Here is a 17,226-nt window from a genome sequence, read left to right on the forward strand (position 1 = left end):
TGGCTCTGGTTCCACCTTTAAAGTAAGTGGGTAGGATTTTTTTCCCCTATGAATTTTAGTGTCCGCTAGGCAAATCTTTAGTCAGATTTCTTAGAAAAGTAATAGCATACCAATTTAAGGGATCATTTATTTCTGTAGCACAAACAGTGCAGGGGTGTTTTTCCTAATAACAGTCAGTCTTAGCTCTTATGAGCATTCATTGATGAGGAGAAAGGTTTGGAAGACGAGCCAAGATAGACAATTTTCCCCTTATAACATCTCCATTCCTTTTAAATTACATTTTTAATACAATCATACGGCCACTTTGACGCAACTATGTGGTCATGTACACAAATGCAAGTAGTTAATTTCCTGATTTAGGCCTAATTATATTATCATTATTTATTATTATTATTATTATTTTATTCCTATATTTTTAATTACATAATAATGTATTATTATACAATAGATAATAAAAAATAGGTATTTAAAGGCTAATTGAACTATATCATCATATTCTATTTAAATATAAATAAGCCACATTTTTTTAAAGTATCACTGTCACATTGTCACATATAACTGCATAAAGTGCAAGTATCTCAACATTAACTGTATAAAATTGTATTGAGTGTAATTTGGCGATTGACCTACAGATGTCTGCAGAAGTCTTTGTCCTTACGATGCTCTTAGTGCTTCATGATTTCTCCAGAGCACTTGTAGATCTACATTATCATATATCTTTTAATTTCTACTTACAATGGTTTTGGGAAACAGCCTGTAATTCTAAGATGATATGTACGGTCGTTTGTACAATCTGCTTAGGCTTACAATGCACTTACAAGGGCTTTGTGTAGATGCAATTAAATATCTGTATATCACAATAGTCTTTCTCACTATATTGTATCAATACTAGGGCTGCAAATAACGATTATTTTGATAATCGATTAATCTAGCGATTATTAGAATGATTATATGACTATTCGGCGATTTATTGCAACAATTAATCATTAGCTCTTAACCAATTATTCAGCTTGTGCCCCGACTTAAAAGGTTGTATTAAACGTGCTTACTAACAATAAAGATGACAAAATCATCTTTTAAAAATACCTCTAAATGACGTTTACTGAATTAAAGGGGAAAAATACTTTTTATTAAGTTTAATTCAGTAAATAAATTCACTGCAAAAAATCCTATTGTTATCAAGTATTTTTGTCTTGTTTTCCATATAAATTGTCTGAAAATCCTTAAAACAAGATACATTAACTTGAGAAGCAACATATAAGATGTTAAAAATTGCTTTCGGAGACTGTATCTTGAATGTAAGTGTATTTTGTATATAAGTGTATTTTTCATTTGGTTATACTTCTGCAAGTGCAGTAAAGACAAAATATACTTTTATTCAAGATCTGTTCTCTAAAAGCAAGTCTAAATATCTTAAATGCTGCTTCTCAGGTGAATGCATCTTTTTTTTTTTTTTTTTAAGGATTTTTAGTTATTTTAAAATATTTGCATTTTTAATATTAGATTCAGCATTCTCAGATAACAATTTTTATAATCTGCAGTATAGCTGCTAAAGTAAATGTACGTTGTTTTAAAGGAGTTTTAGATATTTATATTGGAAAACAAGCCAAAACAAAAGCAAACCAAAAACGTATTTTGTTGCAGTGTATAATGGGGCGAAGACTACCCTCTCTCACATTTCTGTACATCTCAATTCTGTTCAACTCTCTTATTGATAAAGCTGCATATTGCCATTTTTCTTAACGTTAAGAACACACAGTGACGCATATATTATGATTCAATAAGTCGCGAGCAATCATGTTATAATCTAGCTGCATTAAGTGTGCGCACCGAGGGATGAGCGTCCCCTCGACGGAGTGTGCATCAGGCGGATGCAGTTTCAGTCTCTTCCCCCTTAGATCGGGACATTCGCGCAACTCATAGAAGAGGTGCTGACCACACAGAGAAATGCCAGTTTCAGAGTTTGTAGTTATTTACATGATCTGCTTCCGTATTATTTGAACTTTAATAAAGTTATAACGCATTAAATATAGCTGCATTAAAGATATAACACCAGGTTGTTTCCTCTAAAGAGCTCCGGCTCCGCTTATTCCACAATGAGAGTGCTTCTGTATTTACTTATTTGGTATTTTTGTATAATTCCCTCTTATTTTGCGATCTGCATCTCCTGATGCTGTTTGGAAAGTTTAGAGTGCATTCTGGACTGTGAGCTGTGTAATACTTCCTCTCCTCAGTCAGGCACGAGCTGCAGTGCTGCTCTCATGTCATCATTAGAGTTTAATGTGATCTCATTTTACGTTAAATGAGATCAAACGACTATTCGACAACGAAAACATTTTTAGACAATTTTTTATTGTTGACGTTGGCGATAACGACAGCCCTAATCGATACTAGAAGATGCATGTATTGATATATTTATTTTCTCATGTCCATGCATTCGCTTATATGATTAAAAATGTCTGTGATTAGCCAGTGGCTGGTAATTTTTTTTGGATTTAGTTTGAGAAGTGTAGTGGTAAAAAAGTTCATCACTAAGATCTTTTTACTGCATGCTGAGAGTAAAAGTTTGGTTTGACTCTTTCCGTGTAATGAGTGTCCAAAGATTATTATCGCATAATTTTTCATGGTTAATTGCAATTAATCCGAAAAAAGAGAGAGTACACATCCAAAATATTTCCAAGAGGTGCCGGATAAAAGCAAAAAGTTTGAAAATAAAAGGAGGAAAATCTGCACAGTGTTTTACTCTTCCATTTTATTAATTAAAAAAACAGCAACAGCAAATCAATGGTGTCATCACATGTACCATTAAAATGTAATTTACATGATTATATGTCCTTGTGGGTTAGCCTACACTGGAAAAACACAACGCGCTTTAAAAACAAGGATTGTGGAACATCGGAGTAGTATACGTACAAATGATCAAAGAAACCCTGTAGCAATTCATTTTAATTTGCAAAAAAAAATAAAAAATACAATAAAATAATCTTTCAACACTCAGGTACATCGGTATTGAACATGTCAAAACACCCAGAGTGTCAATAAAATTGTATTAAAAAGAGAAGCCTAATATATTTATATACTTAATACTCTGTATCCTAAGGGCATGAATTTGGATTTTGATATCTACCCATCTCTTTGATTTACTGACTCTTTTGGATGATATTTGTTTCGTGTACCTCTATGTGTTTTAATTCTGACCTATGTCACATTTTTTTCTATTACTCTAAATATTTTCATTCAAATGACTGCATTGTCTTTAAATTGTGATTCACTGAATATTTCTGAGAGTTGTTTACATTGTTTGAATCTTTATGATAATGATTGTTCACATTGAGTGTGATTGAATGATTATGAGATAATTGATTTTGATTGTTAACAGGTGTACATAATGAGGTGTATGTTTGAAACAAGGATATTTAATGAAGTGTTGCCTATTGATGTGTCCCTGACAAAGATCTCTCTGATCGAAATGTTGCTGTTGTTGTTTTTTAATTAATAAAAAGGACGAGTGAAACAGTGTGCGGATTTTCCTTAATTTCATTAATTTTAATTGCAATTAATCAAAAATTTTGACTAGTCCCCCCATAGGTTGAGTATTCATTGCAGTGTGCATTAAATCACTTAAACTCTCATCCTCCACAATATTAATCAGCCAGCTGACTGTGGCTATCCGCTTTGCTACAGCAGTCATGCAGCCACATTCACATTTCGTGTCAGAGTGTCAATGCCAGCGTCAAGCGCCGCTTTAAACTAAACACGAAAACCACTTGAAAACAATGTCTCATTCTGCATTTTCATTATAGTTCAGACTTGACGTGTGTGGTGATGGGGGCATGGCCGAGCGACATCTGTAGAGGGCAAGGCCGGGAGAGGAAGAGCAGTAAGGATTGACACCTGTGGGGAAATTATAAATTTTTGTGTCACAGTGAGAGCTGGAGAGGGATAAAAGGGAAGTCCAGTCCAGATCTGTGACAGTGGTGCAGAAACCCGGGAATTAGGAGGAAGAAAATGCAGACATGGAGTCCTCGCCGCTAACCAAAATATTCAAGACCCCTGCTAGCATCCACCAAGCCCAACATCAGTCTCTGCTTGAGCTGCGTATGGAACAGGATCAGCGGTTCCAGGCACACTTCCAGGCTCAAGCGGAGGACCGGCAGGTGCTACAGAGCTTGGTACATCAGGAGAGGTCTTCAGCCGTGAACCCGGACCCACCTATGGCTGTGCCACACATCTCGTGGCTTAACAACTTCCTGCGTCCAACCTCCTGGTGTACGAAGACCTGAAGAAAGCCATCATGCAACGGGTCAGCCGAAGCCCAGAGCAATATCACCAACACTTTTGCTCGCTGTCGCTCTGCGAGATCGGCCACCCGTTCGCATTTGCTCGACAGCTCTGTGACACCTGCTGAAGACGGCTGCTGGCTTAAGATCGCAACGCCGAGGAGGTACTCGATCTGGTGGTACTGGAACAATTAATCGCCGAAAGGGACAGCGGAGTGGGTCCAGTGCCACCGACCGGCGTCACTCGATAGGGCAGTCCAGCTGGTTGAGGACCATATGGCGGCGTATTGGGGGGCCGGCGAGCCCTCTTCTTCTCTCTCTCCCTCTCTCTCTTCTCCCTCCCCCTCTCCTCCCCCTCATCCTGTTCCATTATGACCCCAAAACCGGTTCCCAGGTCCCGTGGACCTTTCAACTCACCGGTTTTCCCTAACCCTCTCCGCTCTCCCCCACAGGCTGGTGAAGCCGCTGCCGCGGGTGTGGGCATGAAGTCTGTGCTGGTCAACTGGAGCTGCGGGGAGCCTGGGCATTTCCAGGACCAATGCCCTACGATGGAGGTGGAGACATTGGTCTGGTTCCCCGACATGACACAGGCTGCCCCCGATCGAGCAGGTGCATACCGGATACCTTTGTGTATGAAGAGGGGTACATACCAAGCCTTGGTGGATTCAGGTTGTAATCAAACCTCCATTCACCAAAGCTTGGTTCAGTCCGAGGCTTTGGATACAAGCCTGCGGGTGAAGGTAAGGTGTGTGCACGGGGATATTCAAATTGACCCTTTAGTGACGGTTATTATTCATTTTCGGGGACAAAATCATAGTGTTGAGGCTGCGGTTAGTCCCCGCCTGTCCCATCCACTAATCTTGGGTACGAATTTGCTGTCATTTACAACTTTATTAAGGGGAATATGTGTGGATGGGTCCTGCAACAAAATGTATCGGTGTGTTGTGTTTGATTAGCTGGCTAGTGAGGCATGCCAGGGCCATCTACGTCAGCGTCACATTAGGAGGACATAAGGGAGGGGGATGTTTCGGCTTCCCCAGCCCTTAGAGGACTCCCTGCAGGGGATTTCCCTCTGGAGCAGATGCAAGATGAGATCCTTAGGCGCGCCTTCGACCAAGTGAGAGTGATTGGTCAATGCCTCCAACCAGACATTGCACTCGCATATCCGTATTTTTCGATTATCAAGGATCGGTTGTATCGAGTGACGCAGGACACTAAGACAAAGGAGGATACAACCCAATTGTTAGTACCGAAGAGCTGTCGGGAAATATTATTCCAGATGGCTCATTATAATCCGATGGCGGCTCACTTAGGGCAGGAAAAAACACTGAACCGTCTAAACACTTGCCCGTTTCTGTTGGCAGGGCATTCGCAGGGATGTCCAAGGTGGTGTGCAGCATGCCATAAATGTCAACTGGTGAATCCGCCGGCCACCCCAAGAGCACCATTGCTCTTTCCTTGATTTGAGGTCCCCTTCGAAAGAATTTATATGGACCTCGTATGACACAATGTATGTCTTTATCAGTGGAACACAGGGGAGTAAAAAACTATCAGCAAGTTTTTTCTTTTTTTTTTTTTTTTATTCCCGTGTTCTTCTGATATAGATTTTTTTTTTTTTTTATTGAAACGGGGGCATGCAAATAAAAATGCTACTATATTCAAACATCCCTCGTCAGCACATACATCGTGTATTCAACTTCATGCATTATGAATATTAATAATATAAAGGCTATAAAAGAATTAATTTGGTAAATATTAAAAATAGAGAATTGTAATGGAGCCAAGTCTTCATCATTTCAAAATAAGAGTCCCTGATGTGTCTCAGGCTTGTTTAGTGTTAAAAGTCCCATGTTATGCACTCAGTCTTCTTTTTGGTTGGGATTTTGGTAAAAAATAAACTACGTATGGGATTTTATTCATTTTGTACTCTGGCCTCTGTCTGTGCTGACTAAGAAAACATTGTAACATTCTACGAATTGATTTTAAAAACGATTGGCCGATTAATCAGTTATCGGCATTTTCCACCACCTTAGTTATCGGTATCAGCAAAATACACTATCGGTCGACCTCTACAAGAAAGTATCACAAAATTAGAGTCATGACATTCTCTATACGAAACTTAATGGCAGGAAAAACGGCCATAAAATTTAGATGTGCATGATATTGCCTTAATCTTATTTTGTCAGCAAAATCATTGTAAATATTTTTTTGAATATTTAACCGCCCAGCCCTGTATATTGAAGTGTGCTAAATAAAGTTGAAAAATGCGCTGTTTATCTAAGATTCACATCCTCAATCAGTGGTCTAAATTGAAAACATCCACAGCAAATGAACTTTTCACTCTTGTGAGTGAGTTTTATGCAGCAAAATGCCAATTTATGGTTACAAACAAAGTCCAAGAAATCAGAGACATAGACTGTGGTCAGTACACTCTTTCCAGACTTTGCTTATTTGCATGCTGTGGTTTTTAATGCTATTATGGTCTTGTGAGTCAGGTCTCTTCTTAGAGTCACAGCAGAATGCCAATTTAGTCTGGTCACCATAGTAAAATCTCCATATGGCTGGCACAGAGACATGAGCCCAGCCGTATTCCTCCTTTACTTCAGACACTTTCCACTGTGAAAGATAAATAGAGAAAAGAACGAACGAGACTGGGGAGAAAAAATAAAATAAAACAAAAGCTTGGTTTAGGCTGACTGGAAAATGTCAATGTGTTAGAAATTTCCCAGCATGTTAAGCAAACTAAACAGAGCAATTACATTGGGATTGTTTCCAGATGAATCTATCTCTCTTCCTGCTAAAAAAGGGGAAACAAGCTTTTGAAGAACTGAGTGTGCAGATTGTTTCTGCTTTCACTTGTGCGTGAAGGTCAACGTAGAAAAAAGAAACAAAGATGAGATTATGAAAAAAGTGTTGCTCAGCCTCTCTGTGGAAATTGTACTTTTAGAATTTTTTTTTATTTATGCAGGAGTGGGTTTTTGTGCTGAGCTGTGATCTATTTCAAGCTTGGCCTATTTTGGCTTGATTAAGGTGAGAGGTCTTGACTGGGTTTAGAGGTCTGCCAAAGCACCACCCAGCTACCCACCATCCAGAAAATAGCATAATTTAATAAGAGAAAACACTGGAGACCTTTGTTTTAGTTACTGTCTGTGTGACATTTATTGGGTTGCTGAGTCATGAAAATCCAACACAGAGTCATGGAGCTCATGCGGGTAAAGCAAGTTTAAATCCGGCTCGCAACACTTCCCATTCCCATTCACCGCTGTTATCCCCATTATCCCTGTCCTTTTTCAAAAACAGAAAAAATGGGATACAGTTCTGGTCTGGTGATGTTAAAACTACAGTACAAGACAGAAATTCTCAAGATGTTTAAAGGAATAGTTCACCCAAAAATAACAATTTAGCCATCATTTATATATCTAAATGTCATTTCCAAACCTGTTAGATTTTCTTTTGTCTTTCTTTTTGTCATCTTATTTAGCGCTTGCGCAAGTTCAAACTTGTAGTTGCATCTACTGTAGATGGAAATCCTTATTCTGCAAAAAATGTAATGTGATTCATATGCAATATTCTGTGTTGATTTGAAGTCTTGTAGCAACACTACCCATAACTCTATCCTTGGTGATAGCTAATTCAAATCTTGTAAGAGTTTTGAAGAATGAGAGTTATTATCTAGACACAACTGTTAAGATGCATTGCACCATGTTTGAATATGCACAAGTGCAAATGCGGAGGAGAAAATTCTTGAGTAAATAACTTTAATTTCTGCCTTTTCCTCATCGAAAGCTATCAGATGATTTCATTAAAGTGCACATGTGGTATGGACTGCATTTATAGTGTTTTTTGAAGGCCTCTGGTCACTTTAAGCTTTATTTAAAATATCTCCTTTTGTTTTCCATGGAGAAATACATTTATACCAGGACTCATTGGTAAGGAATTTTTGGTGCTTTGGCCCAATTCGGTGGGCCAGTATTACAGATTTTTACTTAGCCCACCAAAAAAAAAATATATATATTTTTTTTTTAGAAAAATATTGCTTAGTGAGGATTTCTTAAAAAATAATGATATAAATAGTTTTCATGTATCAATTAACATCATACAGAGTCCAGTAAACATAAAAAAAGCTCAATCAATATTTGGTGTGGCCACCTTTGCCTTAAAAACAGTACCAATTATCCTAGGTACACCTGGACACAGTTTGTCTTGGTTGTTGGCTGATACGATGTTCCAAGCTTCTTGGAGAATTCGCCACAGTTCTGCTATGTATTTAGGCTGTCTCAATTGCTTCTGTCTCTTCATGTTACCCCAGACTGACTCCATGTTCAGTATGGGCTCTGTGGGGGTCAAGCCATCCGTTGCAGGGCTCCCTGGTCTTCTATTCTATTCTATTTGCAAAAGGAATGTTTGGGAGTCTACAATTAATTTTCTTATTGACACACTAAAGCTGAAGAAATGAATAATCATCTTATATATTTTATTAAAAGTTACATGAAAAATGTTGCATTACAAAAAACTAGCTTTGCTGGAAAACGACGACATATGATTCAAAACATTACTGACTGGTTTTCAACCAATTCTTACTGATGCCTTCAAAATTATGACAAGTTATCTATGATATTGATGTCAGCCAGCTAGACAGTTTTACATTGGTGATAAGTTTAAATTAGCTGCATTTGCAACAGCAATATTTAATACATCACAGATATCCAAATGTTTAAGTTTTGCAAGGCATAAAAACACAACAAACAAGATAAACAAATGTTAATGGAATATTCCACATTCAGTACAAGATAAACTCAGTTGACAGGATTAATTGCATAATGTTGATTTCCGCAAAAATTAATTTAGAAAAAAACAGTCTGGGTTACAGTGAGGAACTTGCAATGGAAGTGAATGGGGCCAATCTGAAACGTTAAAATACTCAGTTTCAAAAGTTAGCCACAAGATGTAAACAATATGTGTGTTAACATGATTTTAGTGTGACAAAATCGCATACTAATCTTTTCTGTGTGAAGTCATATCCAATTTTACAACTTCGTTGCCATGATGACAAAACGCTGTAAACTCTAAAACCCTAAAACGACTGTAAAAATGATTTAAACAACTTAACAGCTTTAATAATACACAAGTTTTAATTTTTAATAAAATTATAAGCTTCACGTTTCTGCCTTTTAAACCCTCCAAATTGGCCCCATTCACTTCTTTTGTTAGTGCATCATTGTAATGCAGATTTTTGCTTTTTTTTTAAAGAAAAAGAGGGATGAGACAAAGTTAATTTGTGTGGTAATCAACATTATGCAACAAAAGCTGTCGATTGAGCTTAACTTGTTTTGAATCTGGAATATTCCTTTAAGTTTAGTGAAAATGCAGTATTGGCCTGGTGGGGCAGTTGGCAGTTCTGTCAACTGGCCCGAAACACTCTAATACTGGCCCCGTGGAACATCCTTATTGTTGGGGCCTGTGGGTTTGAAACAATATGAACTTGAAATATCCCTTTAAACACACATCAAGCTGGAGCAGAGCTAGTTGCTTTAACAGAAGTAAATTATTCACTGAAGGCTTTGCAAAGCCTTTACGATGTTGTGATAGTCCAGATATTTTCAATTACTTTTATTAAAGCCTAGATTTATTTATCTTTCATCTAGATTGAATATTTTTTTTTATTGATTGTGTATCATAACAGCGAGATACATTTGACCCAAAGTTTGACAGTGCACTTACCTTACCTCAATAAACTACTCATAACAATGTTTTCTGGTGCAGTGCAGTCCCCATCAGAGCATACAAATGACTCACTTCTCAGAAATCCTCATGAGATTGAAGGCTCCTCCAGGCGTGTGACTGAGGTTCTTACACCGCAGTTTGCATTCATTGATCAGCGAGTTGTGTCCATTGGAAACCCACCGACAGCAATGAATGTTTATTGCAGTCATTAGTGGGCTAATACACCCATAGTGCTCTTTCCAAAAGTGTTTTGAGATTGCTCCATTTATGTTGTTTTTGGCATCCCTCAGGGTACAGTCAACGGTCGATGGTTTGTTACAGAAGCTCAAAACTCACCGACAGCGTTGAATGTTCACCAAGGGACCAGGAAATCTTGTAGGACAATGGCAATTTTTGTGTAGAACCACCAGGTGTGCTTTTGATCAAGATCCAAGATACACAGTAAGATCTAGTGTAAGGTACAAGAACAATCTAGAACCTCTTGACTTAGCCTTCACCTACAGTAGGTGTAGCTTTATTTTAGGTAGCTAGAATGGAAGTCAACATAAAATGACATTCGCAATCAATTCTACTTCCACAATGTGACATACACTCACTGAGCACTTTATTAGGAACACTATGGTCCTAATAGAGTGCCCGACGTGGTCTTCTGCTTTTGTAGCCCATTCGCCTCAAGTCGAAATCACTGAGATTCACTTTTTTGATTTTATCCATCAGAAATGTATTGGATTTTGAAAAGTAAGCCTAACACAATGCCTTAATGGCTATTTGGCTATTGGTAGGCCTACGTGACGTTTCAGTGGCGACTCCAAATGGAATTGCTTGAACACACCCCCATCTGCCATTGCTCAAAGAAAATAGATATTCCCGTTACTGTCAATGTTGCTGTTGAGTCAGAGTTGCTGTGTCAGGCTGGTTGGGATGCACAAACAAATGGAACAATGTTTTGATGGTGCCACAGAGCTATATTATATGGTTCATTATACAAGATGGTGCCGTGGATGGCAGCCTTGGTGTGGAGCTTGTTTGTCCTGTGTTTAGTAATTTTTTTTTCCAATCAGTTTTACCAGGGATGACCTGCTGAACATTCAGAAGCACATACCAGACAATCTTTTCCCTGTTTTGGACTATTCGGACGTTTTTGCTGGACATTTTAGTCGGAAGCGCGCTATGAGACGCAGGCAAGGGAAACGAGCCGGTGCGCTGGTCAAGCTCTGTCAGCGCGGCTTTCGAACAGCGCTGCCGAGTATTCATCTAGCAAATCTCCGCTCTCTACCTAACAAAATGGATGAACTACATCTCCTCACCTGTACAAACAAAGACTTTTCAAACTCTGCTGCCTTGTGCTTCACAGAAACCTGGCTGAGTTAAGCCATTCCGAACAGCGTGTTACATCTGCCGGGCTTTCAACTGTTCAGAGTGGATCACATTGCGTAATTAACGGGGAAAATGAGAGGCAGTGGAACATGCATTTACATCAGTGAAAGTTGGTGTTCAGATGTAACAACATTAAAGAAGATGTGCTGTCCTAAGTGCTCTTTATTAACTGTAAGCCTTTCTACTTGCCGTGGGTGTTTTCTTCGTTTATTATGGTGTTTATTTTTATTTTTTTATTTTTATTTTTTATTTTTCCCTTTTTCTCCCAATTTGGAATGCCCAATTCCCAATGCTTTTTTTAAGTCCTCGTGGTCGCGTAGTGATTTGCCCCAATCCGGGTGGCAGAGGACTAATCCCAGCTGCCTCCGCGTCTGAGACCGCCAACCCACGCACCTTATCATGTGGCTTGTTGAGCGCGTTGCCATGGAGACAGAGCACGTGTGGAGGCTTCACGCCATCCACCGCGGCATTCACGCTCAACTCACCACGTGCCCCACCGAGAACGAACCACATTGTAGTGACCACTAGGAAGTTACCCAAAGTGACTCTACCCTCCTTAGCAACCGGGCCAATTTGGTTGCTTAGGAGACCTGGCTGGAGTCACTCAGCACACCCTGGGATTCGATCTAGCGAACTCCAGGGGTGGTAGCCAGCATCTTTTACCACTGAGCTACCCAGGCCCCCCATGGTGGGCCCCCATATATTCCTCCACATGCATGCGTGAACGCAGCGCTGCAACAGCTGGCTGATCAGATCACAGACACAGAACAACAATACCTGGGCTCACTTATTATTATCCTTGGTGATTTCTTTTTTTGGGGTGGGGGGATCGTTCCTCCCCTTTTCTCCCTAATTTGGCATGCCCAATTCCCAGTGCACTCTAAGTCCTAGAGGTGGTGTAGTGACTCATCTCAATCGGGTGGTGGAGAACGAATCTCAGTTGCTTCCACGTCTGAGACCGTCAATCCACGCATCTTATCACTTGGCTCGTTGAGCGCATTACCACGGAGGCTAGCGTGTGTGGAGGCTTCACGCTATTCTCTGCGGCATCCACGCACAACTCACCACACGCCCCACGGAGAGCGAGAACCACATTATAGTGACCACGAGGAGGTTAACCCATCGTGACTCTACCCAACCTAGCAACCGGGCCAATTGGTTGCTTAGGAAGCCTGACTGGAGTCACTCAGCACACCCTGGATTCGAACGTCTTGGTGATTTTAACAGAGCCAACCTCACCTGTGAACTGCCAAAATACAGACAGCACATTACATGCCCCACCGGAGACAGAAATACATTGGATCATTGCTACACAACAAGGATGCATATCGCTCTTTCCCTAGAGCAGCTTTGGGACTCTCTGATCACTGTCTGGTTCATTTTCTTCCAACCTACAGGCAGAAAATAAAATCAGCTAAACCTTTAGTAAAACCATAAAGAGATGGACCAATGAAGCAGAGCTGGAACTACAAGCCTGCTTTGACTGCACTGATTGAAGTGTATTTGAGGCTGCAGACACCAATCTGGATGAGCTCACAGATACTGTGACATCATATATCAGTTTCTGTGAGGACATGTACATTCCTACTAGGACTTATTTAACATACAACAATGATAAATCATGGTTTACAGCAAAACTCAGGCAGCTTCGTCAGGCCAAAGAGGATGCTTACAGAAGTGGGGATAAAATCTTGTACAATTAGGCCAGGAACACACTGAATAAGGAAATCAGAGTTGCTAAAAGAAGCTATTCTGATAAGCTAAAAAAACAAGTTTTCAGCTAATGACCCTGCATCAGTGTGGAGAGGCCTGAAAGACTTTACTAACTTCAAGACACCTTCCCCCAACACTTTAGGGAACCAACAACTGGCTGACGACTTGAATGTGTTTTACTGTAGATTTGAAAGGCACAGTCTCACACCCCACACCCACTCTGACCTTCAGTTCACACAGACATCAACACCTCCTGCAACCCTCATCCTCCCCCCTCCTGCTACTCAATCTGCACTTAAGATCTGTGAAGATGAGGTGTGCCATGACTTCTGGAAACAAAAGACAAGGAAAGCACAGGGCCCCGACAGTGTTTCAACTACTTGTCTAAAATCCTGTGCTGACCAGCTGGCCCCCATCTTCACACAGATCTTCAACAGATCACTGGAGCAGTGTGAAGTTCCCTGCTGCTTCAAAAGCACCACCATTATTCCTGTCCCAAAGAAACCCAAAATCACAGGACTTAATGGCTACAGACCCGTCGCTCTGATTTCTGTGGTCATGAAGTCATTTGAGAGACTGGTGTTGGCTCACCTGAAGGACATCACTGGACCCTTTCTAGATCCCCTTCAATTTGCTTATCGAGCAAACAGGTCTGTGGATGATGCAGTCAACATGGGATTGCATCATATCCTGCAACATCTGGACAGACCAGGGACATATGCAAGGATCCTTTTTGTGGTCTTCAGTTCGGCTTTCAACACCATCATCCCAGCTATTTTCCGGACTAAATTACACCAACTCTCTGTTCCCTTGTCTATCTCTCAGTGGATCACCAGCTTTCTGATGGACAGGCAGCCACTAGTGAGACAGGAATTCACTTCCAGCACATGTACGATCAGCACTGGTGTCCCACAGGGATGTGTGCTCTCCCCACTACACATCTCCATGTATACCAATGACTGCACCGCCAAGGACTCCTCTGTCAAGCTCCTGAAGTTTGAAGATGACACTACTGTCATCGGTCTCATCCAAGATGACAATGAGTCTGTATACAGAAGGGAGGTTTAACGGCTGGCTCACTGGTGCAGTCAAAATAACCTGGAGCTGAACACTCTCAAAACAGTGATGATGATAGTGGACTTTAGGAGGAACACACCAACATTGACCCAGCTCACCATTCTAAACAGCACTGTGGCAGCAGTGGAGTCATTCAGGGTCCTGGGCACTACCATCTCACAGGACTTGAAGTGGGAGACCCACATTGACTCCACTGTGAAAAAGGCCCAGCAGAGATTGTACTTCCTTTGCCAGCTGAGGCAGAAGTTCAACCTGCCACAGGCGCTGCTGATACAGTTCTACTCAGCAGTCATTGAATCTGTCCTCTGCACTTCAATAACTATTTGGTTTGGTTCAGATATGAAATCGGACATCAGAAGACTACAAAGGACAGTTCGGACTGCTGAGCGGATTATTGGTTGCCACTGCCCTCCCTTCAAGAACTGTACACTTCCAGAGTGAGGGAAAAAGGCTGGAAAAATCACTCTGGACCCACTGGAAGCTTCTGTCACCAAGACAAATTCCTTGTGTGTGTAAGCGTACTTGGCAGTAAAGCTCATTCTGATTCTGATAGTGCTGACACTTTTCTGGGAAATCAACCTATGAATGGCTTATAGATTTCTCTTCATATTAAGCTGGATATGAGAAAGTATTTTGTCATCAAAAAAATTACACAAATTACAATTGAAGTACCCTGAACAATCAAGCACAATGAGACCAGTTTCACATAATATAAACATCTTAAGATTAGAATAAGCAAAACTTATCCAGACATGAGACAGAATAGAATTGTGCAGTAAAAATACAATAAACTGTAGTCTTGCCAGGCTTGTACTGTTCTTTTAATCTTTCTCTATCACCCTATCTGTCCCTCGTTCTCCCACATTCTCTCCAGGCCTGTTCTCATTACCCTGATCTGAACCCCAGCCTGTGTTTTTTGTGTGAGAGCTCTTTTGAGGCAGGCATGCATTATTAATGAACGCTCCCATTTGACTGCTCCTCCTAACTACGCAGCCAATCCTGGCTACTTTTTAAACACACTATATGCTCTCTTTCTCTGCTGTGTCTCTGTGATTCGTCCCTCCCTTATTTTTTGACTGCTCCTGCTTTGGCACAGAAATCAAGGGGGCTGAGTATGTTTAGGGATTTCGAAAATCCCTGATTAGAATATCATGCGAGGTATGACAAAGAAAGAGGAACGCTATGCGGTTCTTTGGATGCGCCATCATATGAATGCACACAAGACATCAGCAGTCCCATAGCACAAAGAGAGAGAAATGTTATAGGAAGGCAACACAATTAATTTGAGCATGTTCCTGTAGCTGTAACTGGTAAAGCATGGCACTAACTGCAAATGTATAGCTTGAATGCACTTAAAAGTAATTTAAAAAGCATCTCCCATATGCATAAATGTAAATTAATGAATACAATGCACATACACCAATCATCCACAACATTAAAACCACCTGCCTAATATTGTTTAGGTCCCCCTTGTGCCACCAAAACAGCGCCAACCCTCATCTCAGAATAGCATTCTGAGATTCTATTCTTCTCACCACAGTTGTACAGAGCGGTTATCTGAGTTACCGTAGACTTTGTCAGTTCAAACCAGTCTGGCCATTCTCTGTTGACCTCTCTCATCAACAGTGCATTTACTGCCACTCACTGAATGTTTTTTTTTGTTTGTTTTTGGCACCATTCGTAGTAAATTCTAGAGACTGTTGTGCGTGAAAATCCCAGGAGATCAGCAGTTACAAAAATATTCAAACCAGCCCATCTGGCACCAACAATCTTGCCACGCTCCAAATCACTGTTATTCAATTTTTTCCCCATTCTGATGGTTGATGTGAATATTAACTGAAGCTCCTGACCCGTATCTGCATGATTGTATGCACTGCACTGCTGCCACACGATTGGCTGATTAGATAATCGCATGGATGATTGTTGGTGCCAGACGGGCTGGTTTGAGTATTTCTGTAACGGCTGATCTCCTGGGATTTTCACACACAACAGTCTCTAAAATGTACTCTGAATGGTGCCAAAAACAAAATACATTCAGTGAGCAGCAGTTCTGCAGATAGAAACACCATGTTGATGAGAGAGGTCAACAGAGAATGGCCAGACTGGTTCGAACTGACAAAGTCTATGGTAACTCAGATAACCGCTTTGTACAATTGTTGGGAGAAGAATGTAATCTCAGAATGCTATTCTGAGATGAGGGTTGCCGTTGTTTTGACGGCACAAGGGGGACCTACACAATATTAGGCAGGTGGTTTTAATGTTGTGGCTTATTGGTGTATAGGGCGCCTCTTTGAATAGCTCTTGACTGAAACCAAGAGTGGTGGGTTATTGCACCTGGTTTCAGCTAAGTGTAACAGTTTAACGGCTGGTGGTCTGCTTATATGTGTGTATTTTTGAGCAGGAGTTGAGCTCCCAACCATGGTGAACCCAAGAGCACTGTCTGTTATCACCTTTCACACGCCTGCTCACACCAACAACTCATGTATGCAGTCCTTGAATTACCATTGGGTAGATGACATTAAATATTTTTGGGTATATTGGGCATATAAATATTTTTTGGACATTATAAAATGCTGTCAATGAAGGGGGTCGACTTCAGCCTTCCTGATTGGGTTGTGGGGGTATATAAGACTAAAAAGGTTGGGAAACACTTTTTGTATACAATCACATACATTTTAACCTAAAATTTAGAAGTTGATTTAAAAAAAAAAAAGCAATGGATATGCATCAACTACATATGCGTGTAAAGACCGTCACCCTGGTGCACCCTTCAATTGCAAATGAAACTAATACAGGCCTTCTGTCTCCCATTATCAATGCAAACACATTAGCACGCAATCCTGACTTCCCTCATTTATGTGAAGTGCGCTTGCTTACAGCGTCACATCAAAGTACTTTCTCAGTATATTTGGCACTATTGCTCGGCTCTAATAAGCAGATACAGGCCATGGAACATCTGGTTTGTAAAGTGGCAAATGGGAATGCTCTAACTTCCCCCTCTGATAGCAAGTCCAGCGAGTCTGTCAGGCTGTGCTTCCTGTCTCCTGCTGCTAGC

General features: G+C 40.6%; 1 protein-coding gene across 1 annotated transcript in view; it reads left to right on the top strand.

The window, feature by feature from the left end:
* Positions 1–4,764: 4,764 nt before the first annotated feature.
* Positions 4,765–17,226, top strand: part of nr6a1a (nuclear receptor subfamily 6, group A, member 1a) — a 148,871-nt gene continuing 136,409 nt past the window's right edge. The window contains exon 1 of the mRNA XM_051654239.1: positions 4,765–4,889. Coding sequence (XP_051510199.1) covers positions 4,829–4,889 — 61 coding nt within the window. The 5' untranslated portion in view covers positions 4,765–4,828. The remainder of the gene's footprint in view (positions 4,890–17,226) is intronic.

This window comes from Myxocyprinus asiaticus, chromosome 24 (assembly GCF_019703515.2).
Source record: "Myxocyprinus asiaticus isolate MX2 ecotype Aquarium Trade chromosome 24, UBuf_Myxa_2, whole genome shotgun sequence".
Lineage (NCBI taxonomy): Eukaryota > Metazoa > Chordata > Actinopteri > Cypriniformes > Catostomidae > Myxocyprinus > Myxocyprinus asiaticus.